The sequence below is a fragment of the Zootoca vivipara genome, chromosome 5, assembly GCF_963506605.1.
Source record: "Zootoca vivipara chromosome 5, rZooViv1.1, whole genome shotgun sequence".
NCBI lineage: Eukaryota > Metazoa > Chordata > Lepidosauria > Squamata > Lacertidae > Zootoca > Zootoca vivipara.
The window spans coordinates 32,475,490-32,497,094 of record NC_083280.1 but is presented as its reverse complement, the minus strand read 5'-3'; the positions used below and the strand labels follow the sequence as shown (position 1 = coordinate 32,497,094).

At 42.5% G+C, this 21,605-nt stretch overlaps 1 protein-coding gene across 2 annotated transcripts in view; it reads right to left on the bottom strand.

The window, feature by feature from the left end:
• Window positions 1-20,676, bottom strand: part of SLC25A36 (solute carrier family 25 member 36) — a 43,573-nt gene extending 22,897 nt beyond the window's left edge. The window contains exons 1-2 of one of the 2 annotated variants that reach the window (XM_035132950.2): window positions 20,552-20,676; window positions 3,221-3,391 (exon numbers count right to left, since the gene is read on the bottom strand). In XM_035132950.2, coding sequence (XP_034988841.1) covers window positions 3,221-3,391; window positions 20,552-20,592 — 212 coding nt within the window. In that variant the 5' untranslated portion in view covers window positions 20,593-20,676. Of the gene's footprint in view, window positions 1-3,220; window positions 3,392-15,782; window positions 16,323-20,551 lie in introns of those variants that run through there. The other variant, XM_035132951.2, reaches the window with a different exon arrangement.
• Between the last annotated feature and the right edge of the window lie 929 nt (window positions 20,677-21,605).

Sequence of the window (21,605 nt, the reverse complement as noted above, 5' to 3'; positions counted from 1 at the left end):
GGGTACTAGGAATTCAGGATGAATTCAGGTAACTTTAGGTTCAAAGCCAAACTTGTTATCTAATCAGCATGTTGCAATATGCACCACATTATGCTTATCAATACAGATAAAAGTGTCCAATAATGTCAAAATTTCTTTAAAGCACTTCTTGTTCAAACAGAAATACAGGTTAATGACATAAAAAACTAAGCAATCTACAAACAATGTTGCAAGAGACATTCACTTGGAACTGTTTGAACTGATCCAAGTACCTACATTCAATCCAACACAGTGGTTTAAATACTCAGTTTATTTATGCAGGCCGCACTAGAATAAAAATCTTGTTCTGCCTCATTCTTCTATCCCAAGTGCAAGACCAAAGGTCATGTTTGAAGCATGTAGTCTTAAAAAGGATTTGCTTGTAAATTACACTGCGCCATTTGTAATCACCACTGAGAGGTCTGAGGTATGTTGCAAGGCTGGATTCCTGAATGCCAATGCATCTAGGATTAATTATGTAGAGTGTAAGGTATGATTTTGCAATCTTAACTATGGAGTATGTCACTGCACAACACCAACAACGAACAGTACAGCAAGCAATACATGAAAGATACTGCAGGGATTGTAGTTAATTTCATTGTTACGTTTAAAGCCATTTCTTAATCTTAAAAGGCAAACTTTCATTCAGGTTGAAATTGTCAAACATGTCACCATTAAGTATCCCACAAAATTCTACAAACTAGGGGGAGGGAACCCCAAGGAATACAGCAACCTTCCAGGCACTTTAGTTGCCACTCCTTAACATTTCTCAGTCCCATAAGCACAAATAATTATTAGAGTGAGTGAAGTATGAAAGGCTCAGTACCCCACAGTTGCTTATGCTTTTAGAAAATTTTAGAAAAGGCAGCATGACTGAAGACAACCCATCAGCCTATTCTCAGCACAGGAGGCTGGCTGGAGCTTGTCATTCTTGTTAGACACCGGAAGATGCTTAGGAAATAATACATTTCTGGATCCCTCTTTTTACAATGACACTGTAAGACAGGTCATTATTACCTATGCATGTTGTAGATGGGATGAGGTGGATGGGGCTGAAAAGACAGAATGCCCAAAGTAGGGCTTCCTAGTTCAACACAACTATTAGCTAAAAGTAAATCTGTAAAAGCAACTACTTTGTACAAGTCATTTACTGTCTGATAAATACTGATCAAAATACATTTTAATCTACTTCTTTATGGGTTTTCTGCCAAATGATTTCTCTGTGCTTTTCTATCAGAACAGTTTTGTCCTTTGGACTCAGATCTAAATTTGTAATCCTACTTACATAAGCACTACAGAAACCATAAACTGTTCACAGTTCATAATGAAAGATGCCCAGATCATTCCATGTTATAGATCCTACAACTGCAAGCTGCAAAGAAAACTCAAGAACACAACGTTGTATTCTCAAAAATTAATAAACATATTATTTCAAAAATAGCAACACTTGGGTTCTTCATGCAGTGGTTGTTCATTGTCGCACCTTAACTCAAATCAGCAGCAATCTTTCATCTGTCTGATAGCCACAGACCACTTCAGATTCCTTTAAACTATGGTGAGAAGCTGTTTGCAGCCTATATAACAGACTTTTCCAACATGATGCCTTCCAGATGTTTTAGACAACACCTGTCTGATAAGTTATAGCCCTAAACATATAGAGGGCACCAAGCTAGGAAAGGGCAGAATAAACCAATTGCCCTGCCAAGGAGGGAGGGACACAGCACAGTCCCCACCACTATGACACTAGCTTTGCAATGGAATAGCTTCTTATGCAAATGCTCGCCTAATCAACAATCTCCTGGGAACCGCATTGTGTTTGATAAGTGGGACCTAAGTGTACATTAAAGGTGCCAGATGCTCACCTGTGGGGAAGGAATTCCACAATTTAGGGGCTGTCATAAAAATCCCTCCCCCTGGGTTACTACTCCTTCCCTCATCCTCTGCGGGTGATGGCACTACCAAGAGGTAGTCTTAACACCCAAGAATGTATGTAGGAAGGAGGCAGTCATGCTATGCTGTGAACTGGGTTGATGGCCAGACAGTTGTCACACTGAAGAGATAGAATTATAATTTTGAAATATTATTACAGAACTCTTTCTAGAGACCAATTGTATCTCAAAACAGGAAGCCAAAATGCAAAGGATTGTGCAGCAGGCCATTATTATTATTTTTCGTTTCAAGGACTTAGTTTCTTTCAAGAAATATAAATTTGCTAGAACCAGAAGACAACCATTTCCCCAAAAAACAAATATTTAACCTACAAAAAGTGAATGAAATATAGATTAATAGTTAACACTAACATCCAATATGAATTATTGTTGACAATCAGATATCAGTGCAAGAAGAAATGGAGAAGGCAAGACCCCTTTTATCCAAGACAAGTATATCAGAGCACAGCAATCAAGACCCTTTTGTTTTCGGTAGCCATTAAAGATGGATCAAAATGGTGGGTTTCACCTGGCAGGGCACATTCTTATCTGCAAATAGGATTTCACCTTGTCTTATGTATGGGAGGTTGTGCACAAACCGTGACCTGGAGTTTACTTTCTAAAACCTGAAAACTCAAGCACAGAAGCAAACAACTTCAAAAGAAGGTGCCATAAAGATAACAGAAGAAAAGTTATTTATTGCTCGTTTGTGATGTACCAGTGACCCATGACAGGAATCTGTGGCACGCCCACCCTAGTAAGATGTGTCTGTCTCCCTCATTATTTCCTTTCAAGAGAAATCTGAAAACATTCCTGTTTACCCAGGCATGAGATGGCTGTAATACATTGTTCTTGGCAAACCTGAGATAACTGGTTGAGAATGTTTTAAACTGCTTTTTAGAATGTTTTAAAATTGTTTTTAGTATTTAAAAAATATATGTGACTGCTGTGTCTGCTGCTCTGGGCTCCTTCCTCTGGGAGGAAGGGTGGGATATAAAGCAAATAAAGTAACGAACATAAGATACTGTGTACAGTACTCTGGTTTACCATATAACCTAAGACAGTCACATTTTTACAGTACAGTAATATCAAAATCATAAGGATAAGCCAAGGAAGACTACCAACAGCAGATAAAGTGCATCTCCAGCAAGTCGTATTTGAATTTTTCCTTATATAAATTTCTATTTTCAAGGGGCATAAGGGTATATAGCAAAAGGGCACCTTTCAGCACACTAAAAAAACACAAGGAAAACACAAGGAGGGTTGGTACTCACTTTAAGCAATGGAGAGGCCCTGGGGAAACTCTAGTTACACGATTAACACTGGCACCATTCACAGTATTCAGCTGAACTTCAGAGATGTAGAGTGTAACAGAGGAAGACTGCAACCGTGTTTTCACAACTTCTAGTGGACATGTCAGAATCGCACCTACGGTGCCCCCACATCTGCAAAGCAGAAGAAAAAAACAGTAAGCCATCAAGGAATGTGGAATGTCTACAATCAAGCAATTTTAGGTAAAGGTAAAGGGAGCCCTGACCATTAGGTCCAGTCGTGACCGACTCTGGGGTTGCGGCACTCATCTCTCTTTTGGCCAAGGGAGCCAGCGTACAGCTTCCAGGTCATGTGGCCTGGGATTCAAACCACCAACCTTCTGATCAGCAAGCCCTAGGTTCTGTGGTTTAACCCACAGCGCCACCTGCATCCCGCAAGCAATTTTACAAGATAGTATAAGACAGCCAGAAACTGCGGCAACATTCCTGGCAGAGGAATACTTCTTTCCAAAAGCAGCAAAGCTTTGATGCAGTATTGCCCTTGTGTTATGCTCTCTGTAGGCAGTGCATGCCTGTATGACATTTAACAGAGACATGCACTTCCTGTAAGAAATCCTCAGCAAATTGATAATATGGATTTCAGTATTGCTTCTGTGCCGAAACAACTAAAGATTGCAACTCATATTTTTTTTAAAAAAAATGTTCTTTGTTGACAGCTCCTTTCATAAGCATTCAGTACTGTACTTAATTTCTATCATTAGCTTAATCTTGTAAATATGGCTGAATAACTAAGGCTTCTAATATTAGTTATCAGATCTAACTCAAGTTGAAGTAGATTGCATTCTCTCAACCTTATTTTAAGTTACCCAAGGTATACAGTTAGAGTTTCTCGTTCAGTTGTTTAAAATTGCATCATACAATGTTCCAGTGTTTTCCTATATGATTCTGCATGCAATACTGTGCTATATTAGCAGAATTACAATAGTGTTAGGGAGGGAGAGAGAGTGACTTTTGAATGTTGGTGATGAGTGATGATTGGATGAGTGTTTGAAAGGGGTTTTCAATGTTGGGGGTATGACACTTGAGAGTCAGTGGAGTGGAGAGTGGAGCTGAGAAAGGCTGTGAGAGTTGGTGGTGGATGGGAAGCAGGGTTTGTTAGTTAAGAACTACAGGTAATGCATTATAATAGCAATTGATGTCACTGTAATAAAGGGACGGATAAGATAACAATTAAAATCACATGCCTCAAATAATCATATAACCTTGGTTTATTATTTCTCTTTAACAAATCAATTGTCATTACACTGCATGTCTCTTACTTGGTTCTCTCAAAGTGAAGTCTTTAGATAAATATTATCTGTTGTGGCAGCAGGAATAAAGAAGATTGAGTGAAATACCCATCTTAGCTGTACACCTTATTGTGAATGGAAAAGTGGTACAGGGCTGAGTGGGGAGTGCCAGAGCATCTCAGAGAAGGAGGGGTGGAGGCTACAACACATGAATGCAGAAAATTGCCTGCTGTGTAAATATTTAGTTTCTTGGACTAGTTATTCTAGTAACAAACTACTGTAACTTGGCATATGTTCAAATACACAGCAGCACATGAAAAACTGCCAGAAAATAAGTAAAAACAGAAAGTCAACAAAGCGCAGTGGACATCTTCAAATATTGTGCTACAAAAATAAAATCTGCACCCTTAATTTGAGGCATATTCAATGCTATTCTTAAATTTTAGAAAGCTCTAATCCAGGGGTCCCCAAACTAAGGCCCGGGAGCCGGATGCGGCCCAATCGCCTTCTCAATCCGGCCCGTGGACAGTCTGGGAATCAGCATGTTTTTACATGAGTAGAATGTGTCCTTTTATTTAAAATGCATCTCTGGGTTATTTGTGGGGCATAGGAATTCGTTCATATTTTTTTTCAAATATAGTCCGGCCCCCCACAAGGTCTGAGGGACAGTGGACCGGCCCCCTGCTGAAACAGTTTGCTGACCCCTGCTCTAATCCTTGAGGCCTTCTGTGCTGAAAGGGCCAGCCAAACTGAAACTATAGGCTTCCCTGTTTTTCGCTTGCCACCTTCCATCATAGTGAATGCTCTACAGTATAGCTCACTGGCAAGCAACCACTGTCCCTCCCAAGCGTGAAGCTGCAAAGATGGATGGGAATCATCCCAAGAGCTGTGCAGTGGGTCCTTGCTGCTTCCCCCGGCTCAAGTTTCAGAGGAAGGGTAGAAGTTATTTGGCAAATGTGTGACCAAGGATCCTGCTCTTTGACTGCAGCTTGGTTGAGGTCACTATAGGCACCTCTGCCAAGCAGTGGTCAAAGCAGCCATACTTTCTCTGCTCCTTGCCCCTTTTGCTGAAAGAAAAGGGGACTAGCTCCCTTGGCAAAGGCAATCTAAATTAAGCTGGTAGAGAAGGTGGAAACTACCCATTGACTAAAATTTTTGGCTTGGCTATTCAGCCTAGGCAAAAACTGTGGTCCTCTAATGGTTGCAGAATGCTATCAGTCAAATGCTCTTTGCTGTTCAAGTGTCCTTCAAATTGGAATCTGCCTCCTCATGAAAACCAAGTAGATTAAATTTCTGCATTTTTAAAGAGATAACACTTGTTTGTGAGCAGCACAGGAGCACCAAGCTTTTGTCATTAGGTCTGTCATTAGTCTACAGGCAAACAGTCGAGCATAGTTAATTGGGGCATAAAGACAACAATAAGCTCTCATCTAGATTACGTTTCATGCCAGTGACCTAGATGTATCACTTTACCAACCCTTTCAACTATCTTGTCTTCGCACCAACACCAAAGTAGCATCAAGTAAGCTTCCAAGTTTATAAATAGAAATGAATTACAATGTGCATTTTCAACTTCATTCATGTGATTTACCCTCTGGTGAAGAGACATTCTCTCAATGACAGAAATGATACCACGCCATGCAGCGTTTTAACATTATTTTACTAGTTCTGACTACCGGTATGAGATGCTTTTATTAACAACTACTTATATGATCTATACAGAATAATGTTTCAGAATTGCCTTTGAACCCTGCCAGGGACCTATTTTTACCCTCCATTTATTCACAGCAAAATAATCCTATTTTGTTACATTAAATTTTCCCCAAATGATTAAAATTATAGGCTGCTTGCTTAGATAAAACTTCACATTTGCATTCCACTTTAGGCATGAACAAGCGTAAGGAAGCCTTGGGCTCTCATGCTTCCTCCTCCCCTGTGTGGTTGGAAGGAGGAGGAATCGGGAAGCTTTCACTCCTCTTGTCAGTCAAACTAGAGAAGATGAAGGGGAGGGGAGGGGGGACACAAGCCATGATCATGTTACACTAGTTTAGCGTGACATCCTAATGTAGCCATTCCATACTTTTAAGAAGTGAAAATCTAGAACGCTGTTACCAAAGTGGGCAACATTGGACTAGGAAGTCAAATAGGTTAATCTGGTTTAACTACAGCTTCTGATGCCATTCTTTGGTGGTACAACCTCATGAATGGATCATATCAGAAGAACTGAAGCTGCTAGTTTCAACAACACAGAATGCACTTCTTTCTGTCTGAGCTACAAGGAACTAGAATCATTTGGTACAAAGAACTAAACACATTTTACACATATATACATATGTTTACTGCCCAGCATTTTGTACTTCAGGTACATGTTTTTCTAAAATGAAGTTTCCCAAAATAAGATCTGCACACAAAAACTGAAAGCGCTCAACAGAGCTCTTAAAGGAAACAAATGTTATTTCTGTGCGAATTAGTCAGACATTCAGGTGCCTAAAATGGGACTAAAGTGTCTACTCTTAACAGAACATGGGGGACTCTGTATTGAAAGGTTCTTTTTTTTCCTACCTGGACTGCTTATTTACCAAGCTTGTTACCACAAATATAGCAAAGGAAGCAACAAGTGATTTGTCTGCATCAACCTAGAAGGTCATTAAGAGGAACAAGTACTAGCAGTACTGCAAACAAAATCTATACATATACAGCCACAAATACTTTTTATTATAGGTTGGACTCTTAATAAGCAGTCAGTTTTAAATGTTCAATAGCTCCTGGTTTCTGTTATCACATAGCATTAAGCTATTTTAGCTGCATTAGCAGAGCATTTATCTCTACAACATGAAGTGTTAATAATATTATTTGGGTTTCACTTAGCTCAGTGACCAGCACAGATAAATATATGAACTGTGCTAGCTGAACAGCTAAAGTACCTGAGCAATACCAAACAAAGAAAACAAAATAAGTTCCTTCTCTCAATTCTTTATACCTTTTCTTGCATCTAACAAAACCTTTGAAACAGGTAACAGAATTCATTATGAGTAAGAATATATCAGGAAACAAGCTTAACATCCGCATTTCAAGTTCAGTTTGCAGAGCTGAAACTTAAAAGATCAGTTATGCATCTATGCATAAAAAGAGTCATTGGCTGCACTTCTTGCTATTCTCTGTTTTATAGCTCTTTTGGAGAGTGCTTTACAATCAGTGCGTGTGCATACACATTGTGTCTATTATTTAGCCTGCCAATAATCAGCCTGGTTCAGGGCTAATTACTGTGGGTGGGACAGATATTGTATTAAAAAATTAAGTATACAAAAATGAAGGAAGAGGCTTTGAATGTCACAAGTAGTGGTCAACTTGTGCCTCCATTTTATGTCTTTCCTATATCAAGTGAAAAGAAATCAAAGAATTACAGAATCATGGAATTGTAGAGTTGAAACACACAAACTACTCTTATATTAGCTCTCCTTCCCATATTCTGTGTAACACTCAAAGCCGCTGTGAAATATATGAGCTTCTGAAAGTGGGGCTGCCCTTTCTGAAAGTGGGGTTGTTTGGAAGCTGCAACAAGTACGGAATGCAGCAACAAGGCCGATTGTAGGCATTTCAGGCCAAATACACACATTCTGCTGGTACTGAAATATATATATTCTGGTTGCCAATCTACTACTGAGCACAGTTTAAGATACCAGCACTTCCAAATTACACTTGGAGGACCTGGTGCAAAATATTTGCACTTTCACCCATTGACAACTACATAATATTTCAATAAATTATCTGCCAACTGAGTACCGCTCATTGCCTTGCTTCCTCTCTAAGCACTTTAGTATGGTGGCAACTACCCTTCAGAACTCCCTCCGACCGCGTATCAGAAGCCTTCTGTATGGTTTTTTCAGAATGTGCTATAGATGTTCCCCTTTCAACAAACCTTTTAAAATATGTATAGCATTTGGTATCTGTCTTTGGAACTAAATTGATTTTATGTATGTGCTGTTGCTTTAAACTATATTAATCCTTTTTTAAAAAAAAATGTAACTGTTTTAAAGGTTATATGTATGTTATTATATGGTGAATCGATTCAGGATGCCCCATGGGAAGTGATTCATAAATGAAACAAAAAACTACCAAGCTATTGCTGGATCTAGGAGGAGAGTATTCATCTATTGGTTAGTTTACTTGGGCATAAAAATTTGAGTTGCTTTCCTGGATCAGGAATAAGCTTCAATGAAACGAGAGCTATTTCTGCAAGTGATCAGTGAGATGCCACCAGACAACTAGCACAATGAACGTCAAGGAGGAGATAACCATTCTGTTTGCCCTGGAACCTCATAGTGTTATGAACATGGAGATTCCATTATCGGTTGGAGCTATAAAAGTAACCCCTCCTCATCGAGGAATTTGTTGATTTTTAAAAAAATGCTATCTACATCAATGGCCCATGACATGACGCCAGTGCCTCATTTAGAGATGTAGATGGTGAAACATATGCGGAGGACTAAGTTTCCTGATACTTGGACAGGAAAGGTTCGGTTTAGAATGGCATTCATTTTAAAAAATCCTAATACAGTGGTACCTCGACTTACGAACAACTTGACAACCGAATTTTTCGACTTACGAGTGGGGCAAATGGCCGCACGCTTACGAATTTCTCGACATCCGAACGGAAACAGTGGCGGTTTTAGATAGGGTTTTTTCGACTTACGAATTTTTAGATGGGGTTGCTTCGACTTACAAATTTTTCCATTTCCAATGCATTCCTATGGGAAGTCGCGTTTCCAATGGCGCTTTTCGACTTATGAATTTTTTGACCTACGAAGGTGCCTTTGGAATGGATTAAATTCGTAAGTTGAGGCACCACTGTATAAGTAAAATAAGAACAGTCAAGGCTTTGGTACTATTTTGCTTTATGTAACAAGGTATTTCAAGACAAACTGTTTTACTGAGAGGTTAGCAATGACTCTGAAATCTGAGCCAACACCAATATTAAGCAAAACTGCATTTTAATTTTCAGGAACCAGATCAGGTTTTTCATCAACCTCAAATGACCCTGGAAGAAAAGTCAAACTCTAACAAGAATCTTATTGTGACAGTTAAGGTAATAGGTACCTATAAAGCAAAGTTAACAGACAGACCTAATGAAGATCTGTAAAAACTTTACTGTCGTACCTCGGGTTGTGAACATGATCTGTGCAGGAGGCGCGTTCACAACCCGCAGCGCCCCATCTGCGCACGTACGTGACGTGATTCAGTGCTTCTGCGCATGATATCATTTTGCCTTTCTACGCATGCATGAGTGCCGAAACCCAGAAGTAACCCGTTCCGGTACTTCTGGGTTCGGCACAGAGCATAACCCAAAAACATGTAACCCGCAGTGTTTGCAACCCGAGGTATGACTGTATTTTGAACACACATATTTCTAAAACCTGCAGGTGCCAAGCACAATCTTAAGAGGCATTATTTCTTTAATTGGACAGCTGTGGTATAAAAGCCACAAAACAGGTCAAAAACAGATCACAGTTGGAATAATCGTTATCATTTTTAGGAAGGAACTATGTGGTGCTGTGGGTTAAACCACAGAGCATAGGGCTTGCCGATCAGAACTTTGGCGGTCCAAATCCCCATGACGGGGTGAGCTCCCGTTGCTCGGTCCCAGCTCCTGCCAACCTAACAGTTTGAAAGCACGTCAAAGTGCAAGTAGATAAATAGGTACCGCTACAGCGAGAAGGTAAACGGTGTTTCCATGTGCTGCTCTGGTTCGCCAGAAGTGGCTTTGTCATGCTGGCCACATGACCCGGAAGCTGTACGCCAGCTCCCTTGGCCAATAACACGAGATGAGCGCCACAACCCCAGAGTCGGTCACGACTGGACCTAATGGTCAGGGGTCCTTTACCTTTACCTATAAATGATGGAATTTGGTATCAAGATTTGAGTGTTAATACTGATGGGTTTTTTAATTATAGACTTGCACATACACATAAGGGAGGGGAGGCACTTTTGACATTTATGAAGAATTGAACACAGAACTCAATATTCTTATAGGATTCCCTCTTTGCTCACATCCCACTCAAGGAAGACTTTCCACAACACATACTATATTGCTACAATAATGAAACAATCTAGGTGCCAGGCTCTGGACATTATTGGCAGAAACTGCTTGCATCCAAGCTCACTTTCAACCTCCTGCAACAGACCATAGTAATGGGCTGTAAGAAATTTACTACATCCAGGCAACCTTCAAGCTTCAGAAATCCAGAAGTAAATGATTAGCCATACAAGCTGCTGAAAGCCCAGGCAAATACCATATTTGTACAGCAACACAGGAAGAAGCCTATTGTTGTCAAGAAAGTTAAAAAAAAACAGACAGGCATTTAGACGATGAAGGTCCCCTTCCCCCACAACACAGCTTTCCGTAAATACTTTTATCTACTATATGTAAATACTTTTATTTACCTGCTCTAAATGGTGACTTCTAATGTCACATGGACTTTCCCTTTTGTCTCTTCTCCACTGCACCACCCCAAATCTACTGCAGAGAGTCCCTCAACCCCCTAGAACAGATATTGGTGGAACATCTGCAGTAGAGAAGAGGAATCTGTTCCACCAACAAAGTCTTATTCAGATGGTGGATGGGCACAATTTGATTTCTCCAGAAGTCTGAAGCCATTATACCTCAGGCCTGCCTTAGATTATATCTGCTCTATCATCAGTTTCTCTTCTAGGAAAATGTGCCTCAAATGTAAATCTAAGGCTTAAGATGCCTACAGTTTGATTTCACACACCTGACAAAAGTGGTTTATATTGAACAGTTATATTCTGTGAAGGAGAGGAAGTCACATATACAGAGCACAGCAACATCACAACGTTCAACCTTTGCATAATACCACCGTGCTGAAAAGAGAAATGTTTTGCAATGTGACCACTACAATTTCTTAATGTTACTTTTGTTGTATAATCCTATACACATTTAACTCACAGGTCAAGCAGCACACATGCCTGCTTTCTTCTTTGGTGATCACTTGTAGCCGAGTAAAATTGTTTTCATGAACACGGTCTTTACAGTGAGTCCGTAAGTGACCGTGGAGGCCAATTCTGGATCCACACATCCTTTCACAGTGAGGACATAGGTTTCTGGGCAGGAGTTGATCATGGTGAGGGTTTGCCAAACGTGCCTTCCTCTTAGCATGTTTCTCCCTTTCGTCCTGCGTTTGAGTGTCTTCAAAGTCCACAACACCTTTGGTAAAGACTGTTCTCCAATTGGAGCGCTCACAGGCCAGTGCTTCCCAATTGTTGGTGTTCATACTACATTTTTAAAGATTTGCCTTGAGAGAGTCTTTAAACCATTTTTGTTGACCACGAGCATTATGCTCCAGTGAAGAGTTTCCCTTCAACAAAGTGTAGGATCATGGCAATGAAAATAGAGTTGGGGTGATAACACAACTTTGAGAGCCATTGTTATCTGTGATTGTTGTGTCATATTACCACGGCGAAGCCGAAGGAAGTTTACAAATTCATCTGGGCAGCCAATTTTCAAAAGGACAGTACACAAAAACGATCTTGTGAAGCTCTTGTCAGAAGTCCCGACTGGCATTAATGAGTGACACAACCCTTCGAATAAAACTCGCCCAAAACTAACAGGCTACTATTCTAAGTGCTTATGCACAAACACTGATGAAGACATTAAAGAAAATGTTTACTCTTAGCTGGATACCATCCTATCAGAGATGCCTAAGGAGGTGAAAATTATCCTCCTTGGTGATTTTAATGCAAAAGTTGGGCGAGATTTTGATCTGTGGCCTGGGACTATTGGGAAAGAAGGAATTGGCAACAGCAACCAGAATGGAATCGTTCTTTTGACTATATCTGCAGCACACAATCTGGATATTACCAAAACACTCTTTCAACAAAAAAATAAATTTAAAACATCATGTAGGCACCCTTGATCGAAGCACTGGCACCTCTTAAGACTATGTAATTGTCCAAGCTGAAGATCACCGTGATGTGCTCCTTACCAGAGCTATGATGAGTGCTGATGAGTGCTGGACAGATCACTGATTAATATGTTTCACGATGGCTATCAAGATTATACCTCGATGCAGGCTTCAAGGAAGGAAACCAAGGCGCAAATGAACACTCAAGCCCCTCAAGATCCTATTAAGCGGGATTGCTTCCAAACGATTCTTAAAGACCATCTGCTTTCAGAGTTCCCTGACAACATCAAGGAACACTGGACCAAGCTAATTGCAGCCTGTGAACAAACTATTGGATACCAAACTAAGAAACACCAGGACTGGTTTGATGAGAATGACAGTAAGATTGAATGTGTTATTGACAAAAAAGGAAGGCCTTTCAGATCTGGCAAAGAGAGAAAAACTGAGCCACTAAAAAAATCCTATGCCAACACTAAGGCTGAGGTTCAAAGAAGAACCAGAGAACTAAAGAACACCTGGGGGATAAAAAAAAGCTCAAGAGATCCAGCACTTAGCTGACACTCATGATGCACAGAGTTTCTTTAAAGCCACAAAGACCATCTATGGGCCAATAAATCATGGCATATGTCCCCTACGCTCAACAGATGGTACCACACTTCTGAAAGGTAAATAAGCTATTGCACTGCGCTGGAAAGAACATTGCTGCTACTGAAAGTTAAGTTTTGGGCAAAGAAAACGGGCGAGGGAAGAAAGCTTCCCAGACTCACCAGGAAAAAGAAAGGGGGTCGGTGTTGTTGCATGGGGGAACAAGAACAAGGTAGTCTCTCCTACAGCCATTTCTTCTTCTCCTTTCCCTTGAAAAGAAAGCTTGGGAAAGCAGAAAGTGACTACAAGAAAGATTGGGATCAAGTTGTCAGAAAAATATTTTCAATAAGTAAAGTTTTCTGAGAATACTCTGCAAAATGGAGCTTTCTCCAATAATTCCTTGAAACAAGCTTCAAAAGACCAGCACCATCCAATCAAAGTTAGAAACTATCCAATAAACATATTTACAAGCCAGTATGATTTGAAAAAACAGTGTTTCCCTTTGGTGCTGTTGTTTTGGTATTATCAACTCCTTTGTCTATGTCAAATATATATATATAGTCAAGGGTAATGATCAATACAAGTGAAATACTGCTGCTATGTGTATTCAGTAGTCAATATAAAATGGGAGAGAGAAGCATGCCACTCAAGAAATGATGCCAGAGAGCATTCCCCAACAGCTAGGTAACAAAAACAGTTGAAGTTACAGGTAGGTAGCCGTGTTGGTCTGTAAGGTTGCAGAGTTTTTTATTTTTCTGGTTTTTCAGTAACTCCAGTTGAGAGTGGCAAATGGTTTGTTTTTCCTTGTGGAACTCCTGCCAGGCCGGGTGATTCCTGATAGAGTTGTTGACGGATGACCCTGAGTTACTTTCACTCTGTTATGCATGTGACTATATGCATATTTTGCAGCTCTGCCAATCCAGGGTTTGGGGATAAACGTTCAGCTGCTACTCCTAGAACAAGAATCTCAAGGTCTCTAACGTATCTTCTACACAATATGAACTTTGGCCAATTCCATGGGACCTTGAAGCAGAAAACAGATTCTAGCTCAGCCACCTTCCAAAAAAAGTGGAAAATTACTAGCTTCAAGCAAAAGTCATGTGTCTCTGAACCCAGTTAGCTAGGTGCACAACACTGGCTTTCATCCACACACAAAACAAAAGGGGTGTAGAAAAATGTGCATTTGTGGAGGAGACAGAATAGGAAGAAATATTTGTAGTTGGTCTGTTCAAAAGCAGCACAATAAAAGAGATGAATAGTAAAACCTGTGACCATTCAGAAAAGGAAGGCGAAGATACTATTTTCTCTCATCAGAAAAAGGCCAGGGACATCAAATGTGTTTCCCAAGAAAGTAGATGAGATAACATTGCTACTCAGAGCTGCCTGGAAAAACAGACCACACAGCAGTGTCTTTCACCCAACACAAGCAGTTTTCCAGAGGGTTACGGCTAGCGTTTCCATTTACAATTAACAAGTCCTACCGGTACCACATTGACATCAAACCACACATATTCATCCAATGCCTTCAAGATTCTGTCACAATAGATTCTTTTGTAGGTTAGCTCCTGAACTCTACCCCAAAAGTAACTTATGGATAGAAGAAGGCCTATCTTTAAAGCAAGTTAAATATCTGCTTTTTAGCACAATAAAACACAAAGCCTTTATTTTTGAAAAATAATGTCAGCAAGATACTTACAAACTAATCCTTAAAAAGAAAGGATCATTTTAAAAAGGTGCAGACGTATTCAATGAGGTTTATTCCTACATATATCCAGGATATGTATGTATACACAGGATTGCTGCCTAACAGTATAATCCTATGTATGCCTACTCAGAAGTATGTCACCTTGAGTTCAATGGGTTTATTCCAGGTATATGTGACTGGCCTATTTACTAGTTACATAGAAGACAACAGTATTACAGTAAATTTATTCCAAATGAAGCCAATCTAGGAGAAAGAACACTGTGTCAGGCAATGTGAAGTATGTTTGATCCCTCCCTTTCCCTTATCAAAATAAAAGCTACTACTTTTATGTCACTGCTCCGCTAGGATTACAGTTCCTTCCAACACAGCAAACTTGGGTGGCTGAACACCTATCACTCTGGAACCCACCCACCCCCCCCCCCAAAAAAACCCTAGCTGTTTCTACATGCCCAGAAAACTTCCTAGGGACATGAAAACATTCTCAAATTTAAAATCCCAAACACAGCCTCACAATGATGGGTGAGTTGCCACATCTTACATAATGTCAAAATCACTTGAGCAGGGAGCCAAAAGAAACCCATAGGTGCAAATTTAGAAGAAAATAGTTAAAGCCTTAAATTATAGGAGGTATTTTGAAGAAGGGAGATTGGAATCTGACCAAAAACACTCCCTCTCCAGCACTATAGAGGGCTGTATTCTGGAGATACATTACAACATTTTCCTGCAGGTCCCACTTGTAACCATTTATTAGAAATGCTGACTTAGTCGCCACTGGTGATGCATAAAGATTATTTAAATAAGCAGGCCAAAACCAACCCAATAAAAACAGTAGTCCTGTCTCCTGGCGCCCGAAAGCGAGTCTCCTCTACCCTGTCCCACACATTCTAGGCAGAACTAACATTTTCTCAGTCACCCCAACCAAATAAGTTTCGTTTTCCCTCAGCACTTGGGATGCTGAGAGAAGGTATGAGTTATGAAGAAACGATAAAAAGGAGAGGGGAGAGCGAGGGAGAGAAAAACGGGGGGGGGGGGAGAAGGGCAAAAGGCCAGTGATAATTCCCACCTACCCTCCAGCAAACAGGTGCACGAAAGTGTCTTTCTGGTTCATCTTCTCATGCTCGTCCCAGGAAGACACTCGAGGGGAAGAAGGCGAGAGGATCAGCCTCCGCCCTGCGCTCCTGGGCAGTCTGAGCAGAAAGAAGGGCGAGGGGCCGGCACTGCTGCCATTGGCCTCGGAGAGGGCGGCAGCCCCAGAGGGAGCAGTCTCGGCCCTGCAGCGCTCAGGGGCCCCCAAACAACCCTCTCCGAAACGGTTCCTCCTGCCTCAGCCCCAGAGAACTCTCCACCCCACGCCGCCGCCTCCGTCCTCCTCCTAGTCCAGCAGCGACAGACAGCTTCCAAGGGACGGAGCGGCCAGGCCTGCTCTCTTCTCCAACGCGAAACGAGGCCCAATATAAACAGACGCCACCATTGGCTCGCCGGGGACGTGACGTCGCCGGCCCAAGCTTTAATCAGGCTTTGCGCACGTGATCGGAGGCGCTCCGCGCAGCAAGCGCATCAATGGAAGGAGGCGGAGGAGGAGGAGGAGGAGGAGGCGGAGGAACCCGCCTTGCAAAAAGCTCTGGTGGAGGAAGACAGCTGCTAAACAAACTGTAGCTTAGGGCCCTACTCTCTTGCCCCCCCCCCAAAAAAATAAATGTATTTCACTATTAATATACTTCTTCTTAATTGTATTTCAGTTCAACAATTACTGTACTTTGATAAAATACATATAGTATTTTGTTATGTGCCTTTAGATACCTACTAGGTCCATAAATTACCCAATTATAGCATATATTCAACCCAAAAAACAGCGACAATTTGTTGTTGACAAAGGACAGCTTAGGGCCTCATCAAACCTAAATCCGGCCCTGATCCTATGCCCGAGTTTACTTGGGAGCAAGCAATGCCAGTTGGACTTTTCGGGAGCTGCTACTGCCCCCCACAATATTGAGCGCTTAGACGTGCGGATCACAGGGAAATGTGCCCGGATTCCGCAGCAAGGAAACGCTCCCAAGCGTTATCTCGCCCGGATTAGAGCGCTATCTCTCAACCTTTGGCTCTTGCAGGTTTGGGGGGGGGGGGGTGAACGGGCTGTGCACGCCGTCGGTCTTTTGCATCACGGCTGCCTGTTCTCTTGGGCCAGGGGAAAAGGGAAAGGCAGTGAGCCTTGTTCAAATCGTTCCTAGGCTTTACAAGATTTATGCTCCTTAAGCCATAGGTTTCACCGCAAAACCAATTCCATCTGCCTAGGAGAGGATCTGCAAGCAAACAGGGTTGTTTTGTTGGGGTTTTTTGTCCTGGGGTGGAGGGGGACGCTGCTTATTTAACACCAGTCATCATCTATATTGGAATTCCTTTTAATGTGTTTTTATTTTGTCACACACACACACACACACACACACACACTGCCTGGGCTACCTAGGGAGGGAGGGCTAGGTGTGAATTTAATAAACAAACCCCAAGTTACAGATTGCTTCCCTCAAAACCAAGATCAGAAGAAATTTGGTAGAAAACTGGATTTTTAAGACTTGGGGGGAAACCAATGGTACCCTTCTCCAGCTTACTGTTCTGCCAGTACTTCTGTCAGATCATGCAAGTGTTTGATAAATACTAAAGGCAAGGGGGGTGGGGTGGGGGAAGGTTACATTCACTTTTAGAGATTTTTACTTTCCCCACCATTTTAAGTTTCCTGCCCCAATGGTGTTCAGCTGCCTTACACTGCAGCCAGGCAACCCTTGCTCTTAGGGTATTTTTCCAAACTACCACTACTACTACTAATAATAATAATAATAATAATAATAATTTATTATTTGTACCCCGCCATGCTGGGCAGCTTCCAACAGAGATTAAAAATACTTGCTTCTTTCATGCAATATTTAGTAATTCTTACTGCGCCACAGGATCTTTTACTGTACTTTAAGCAAGTTTTTTGACCCCTGGTATTGGAGAAGTAGGTTTCCCCCCACTAACACTCCAAAGGAATCCGAGCACGTTTTCCTGTGAACTGCACGCCTAAGCACTCAATATTGTGGGGGGGTAGTAGCAGCTCCCGAAAAGTCCAACGGGCTGTCGAACAGCCCTTACTGTCAGGAAGTTCTTCCTAATGTTTAGGTGGAAGCTTCTTTCTTGTAGTTTGAATCCATTGCTCCGTGTCCGCTTCTCTGGAGCAGCAGAAAACAACCTTTCACCCTCCTCTATATGACATCCTTTTATATATTTGAACACGGCTATCATATCACCCCTTAACCTTCTCTTCCCCAGGCTAAACATACCCAGCTCCCTAAGCCGTTCCTCATAAGGCATTGCTTCCAAGCCTTTGACCATTTTGGTTGCCCTCTTCTGGACACGTTCCAGCTTGTCAGTTGAACTGTGGTGCCCAGAACTAGACACAGTACTCCAGGTGAGGTCTGACCAGAGCAGAATACAGTGGTACTATTACTTCCCTTGATCTAGACGCTATACTCCTATTGATGCAGCCCAGAATTGCATTGGCTTTTAGCTGCTGCATCACACTGTTGACTCATGTCAAGTTTGTGGTCTACCAGGACTCCTAGATCCTTTTCACATGTACTGCTCTCAAGCCAGGTGTCACCCATCCTGTATTTGTGCTTTTCATTTTTTTTTTTTTGCCCAAGTGTAGTGCTTTACATTTCTCCTTGTTAAAATTCATCTTGTTTGCTTTGGCCCAGTTGTCTAATCTGTTAAGGTCATTTTGAAGTGTGATTCTGTCCTCTGGGGTATTAACCACCCCTCCCAATTTGGTGTCACCTGCAAACTTGATCAGGATGCCCTCAAGCCCATCATCCAAGTCATTGATGAAGATGTTGAATAAGACTGGGCCCAAGACAGAATCCTGTGGCACCCCACTAGTCACTTCTCTCCAGGATGAAGAGGAGCCATTGATGAGCACCCTTTGGGTTCGGTCAGTCAGCCAGTTACAAATCCACTGAATGGTAGCATTGTCTAGCCCACATTTTACCAGCTTCTTTACAAGAATATCATGGGGCACCTTGTCAAAGGCCTTGCTGAAATCACAATCTACGGATGAGGGACAGTATACAAAGTTAATAAATAAATAACAATAATAAATAAATAGAATATGGCTTAATCAAGAGCAACATCTCATGAAGAAAAGCCTTTCATTGTTCCTAAGTCTTGTATAGTTCCAGCTCTGTGCACATTTACACAAAATCAAACCCCATTGAATCAAGGGGGATTTATTCCCGAATAGAAAAGCAGAGGCTCTCGATATAGAAAAGTGTCCTTAAGATAATTTGGGGGGGGAGGGAAGCTGATGACCACATTATGTCAATCAATTGGCAGAATTAGAAACACAAAATAAATAGGCCATAGTATAGAAGAGAAATTAAGCTGAATAGGTACCTAGCCCAGGAATAGGTAATTGTTTTTGTTTGTTTTTTACAGCTTGAGGGCCACATTCCTTTCTGGACCCCACATGAGTAAAACCTGATGAATGTTGAATTTATGTGATGAACTGCCCTGTGATCTTTGGATGAAGGGCAGTACACAAATAATAAAGAATGAATATAAATTCTCCCTTTATACAGTAGGCAAGTTTCTACACACATGCATTCAAACTCCTCTCTTTATCTACCATCCAGTGACCTAAGCAGCATTGTCAGAAGTAAAAGACATGTTTCAAACCATGCAAAAACATGAAGCCGAGTCAGTAAGCAGGGTGGCTAGGGGGGGGGTGGCCTGCAGAGAATCCAGAGGGGAGAATCATATAGGGACCTGGAGGGCCACATTTGCCTCCCAGCCCCCAGGCCTGAGATTCCACATCCCTGATGTGGGTTTTTAAAGCTGAAAGCCACATAAAATCTGAAACAAAAAAAAATCCTTCCAACTCTACGATTCTATTACATTTTCAGCAGCATGCACTGAAAAATTTGCCCAGTTTTTCCCTAAATGGTTGTTCCTGTACTACCATGAAGGGGTCCTACATAAATAGTCCAAATATTTACACCTTTGTCTTCAGGGTACCTGTGTGTGCAATCCTAACCCCACTAACTTCAGCATAACTTGCTTCTGAGTAGTCGTGGTCAGGATTGCAGAATGTTGCTTAATTAAGTGGCACACAAAACCAACCGGTGTAGAACCAGTCTCCTCCCCTTTCCCCCAAGCGCAACATACAACCCCAAAAGGTGACGTCACGGCCTTCCCAGTTAAGGATGCGAAGGCGGGGGAGGGGGAGGGAGAAGAGAGAGATACGGAAGGAAGAGGCTCCTCCGCCCAAAGTCAACAAAAGGCGAGAGATTCCGAGAGCTTCTGCTCCTTTGCTACCTTTCCACCCTACTCGGACACAGGAAGAGTGCTGCTGCTGCTGCTGCTGGATCAGGCCCTGTTCTCACACCGGGTGCCCGTGAAAAGTGCCTCTTGTTTTGTCAGGAAATCAGCCCTGCCGGATTTCAGAGTTATCAGGATTGCAAGCCTTAGCGCCTACCCCACCCAGCAGCCGCCGCAGTTGCTCCTACTCCATTTCCAGCGCGGCTGCCGCAGCCCAACCCAAAAACAGATGGGAAGGTTTTCTCCGGAACGCCACCTCGGGTCTCTCCCCGAGCGGGCCCGCTTTCCTCCGGGAGCCCCCGCCCCTTAACACCCCCAGCCAGTCGCCTTTTCCTCTCCCGTCAGGCCTTGTGCAAGCAAACCGATCTGGCCCGCTTCCTCCCCGAGCGGATCCCTCTCGCGCTCATGCAGAGGCAAAGGTGCTGCGTTCGCACGTTCTTCCCTCTCCCTCGCGCGCCCCCGGCAGCCCCCTCCCGCTCACACCTACCCTCCAGCAAACAGATGCACCAGGGTGTCTCTCTGGCTCATTCTCTCTCATTCTCGTCCCCAGCAAACGGGAGGGAGGCCCGGGAAGGGAAGGACGCGAGGCGGCGCAGCGCACTTCCTTTTCGCCGAGGCTGCTCAGTGGCGCAGCGCCGAAGGAGGGGCTCTGCCGGCAGAGGAGCGAACCGCGTCTCTGCGGGACGAGGAGCCAGCGCGTGCCAACGGAGGAATCCATGCTTAAAAGTGGGGATAAAGGCCCGTGCAATAGCAGACTCACTCTAACCTACGGATCACCTGCCCAGCCACCCCCGTTTCTTTCCGTCGCGCAGGCTCGTGGGTTTGTGCCCAGCATTGGGCTAAATAAATAAATAATCCTGCATTGCAGGGGGTTGGACTAGATGACACTTGTGGGCCCTTTCAACTACCGGTATACAATTCCACGCTGAGCTCATGGAACTGCTTTATAACGAACTGCCAGCGGCATAGCTGCCAAGTTATCCCTTTTTTAAAGGGATTTTCCCTTATGCTGAATAGGCTTCCTCGCGAGAAAAGGGAAAACTTGGCAGCTATGGCCAGCGGGCAGTAGCGGCGCCAGGAGGGGCACAGTAGGATTACCTAGAGGGGGAGCTGAAGGTGTACTATCGGCCTTTGAAAAGCGGCTACCACGGGGTCAAATTCATCCACTTTGTTAAAAAGTAGTTTTAATTGGATTTTGAAGAAACGGGCAATTAATTGTTACTCTTTCGAATTTTGTTGTGGTCCTTCCCTAGTACAAACCGCAATTCTGAATAAGGCTTTTTAGGGGTAGTGGGCACTGAGGATGGAACCAAGATGGAACCTTGTTGCAAGGCATTGCACTTTATATGTGCCAGATGTCAATTTGCTTCCAGGCACCATTCAAGGACTCACTTTGTGTTTTAGGAGGATAATTTTAAGTATGTACTTTTTAATATGTATCTAATGTAAAAACACACACCAAGAAACGCATCACTGGAAAGTGTTCAGAGGCAGGGGAAGCAGCTGTGGGAGAGGCCATTTTTAGTAAACTACATAGCTCA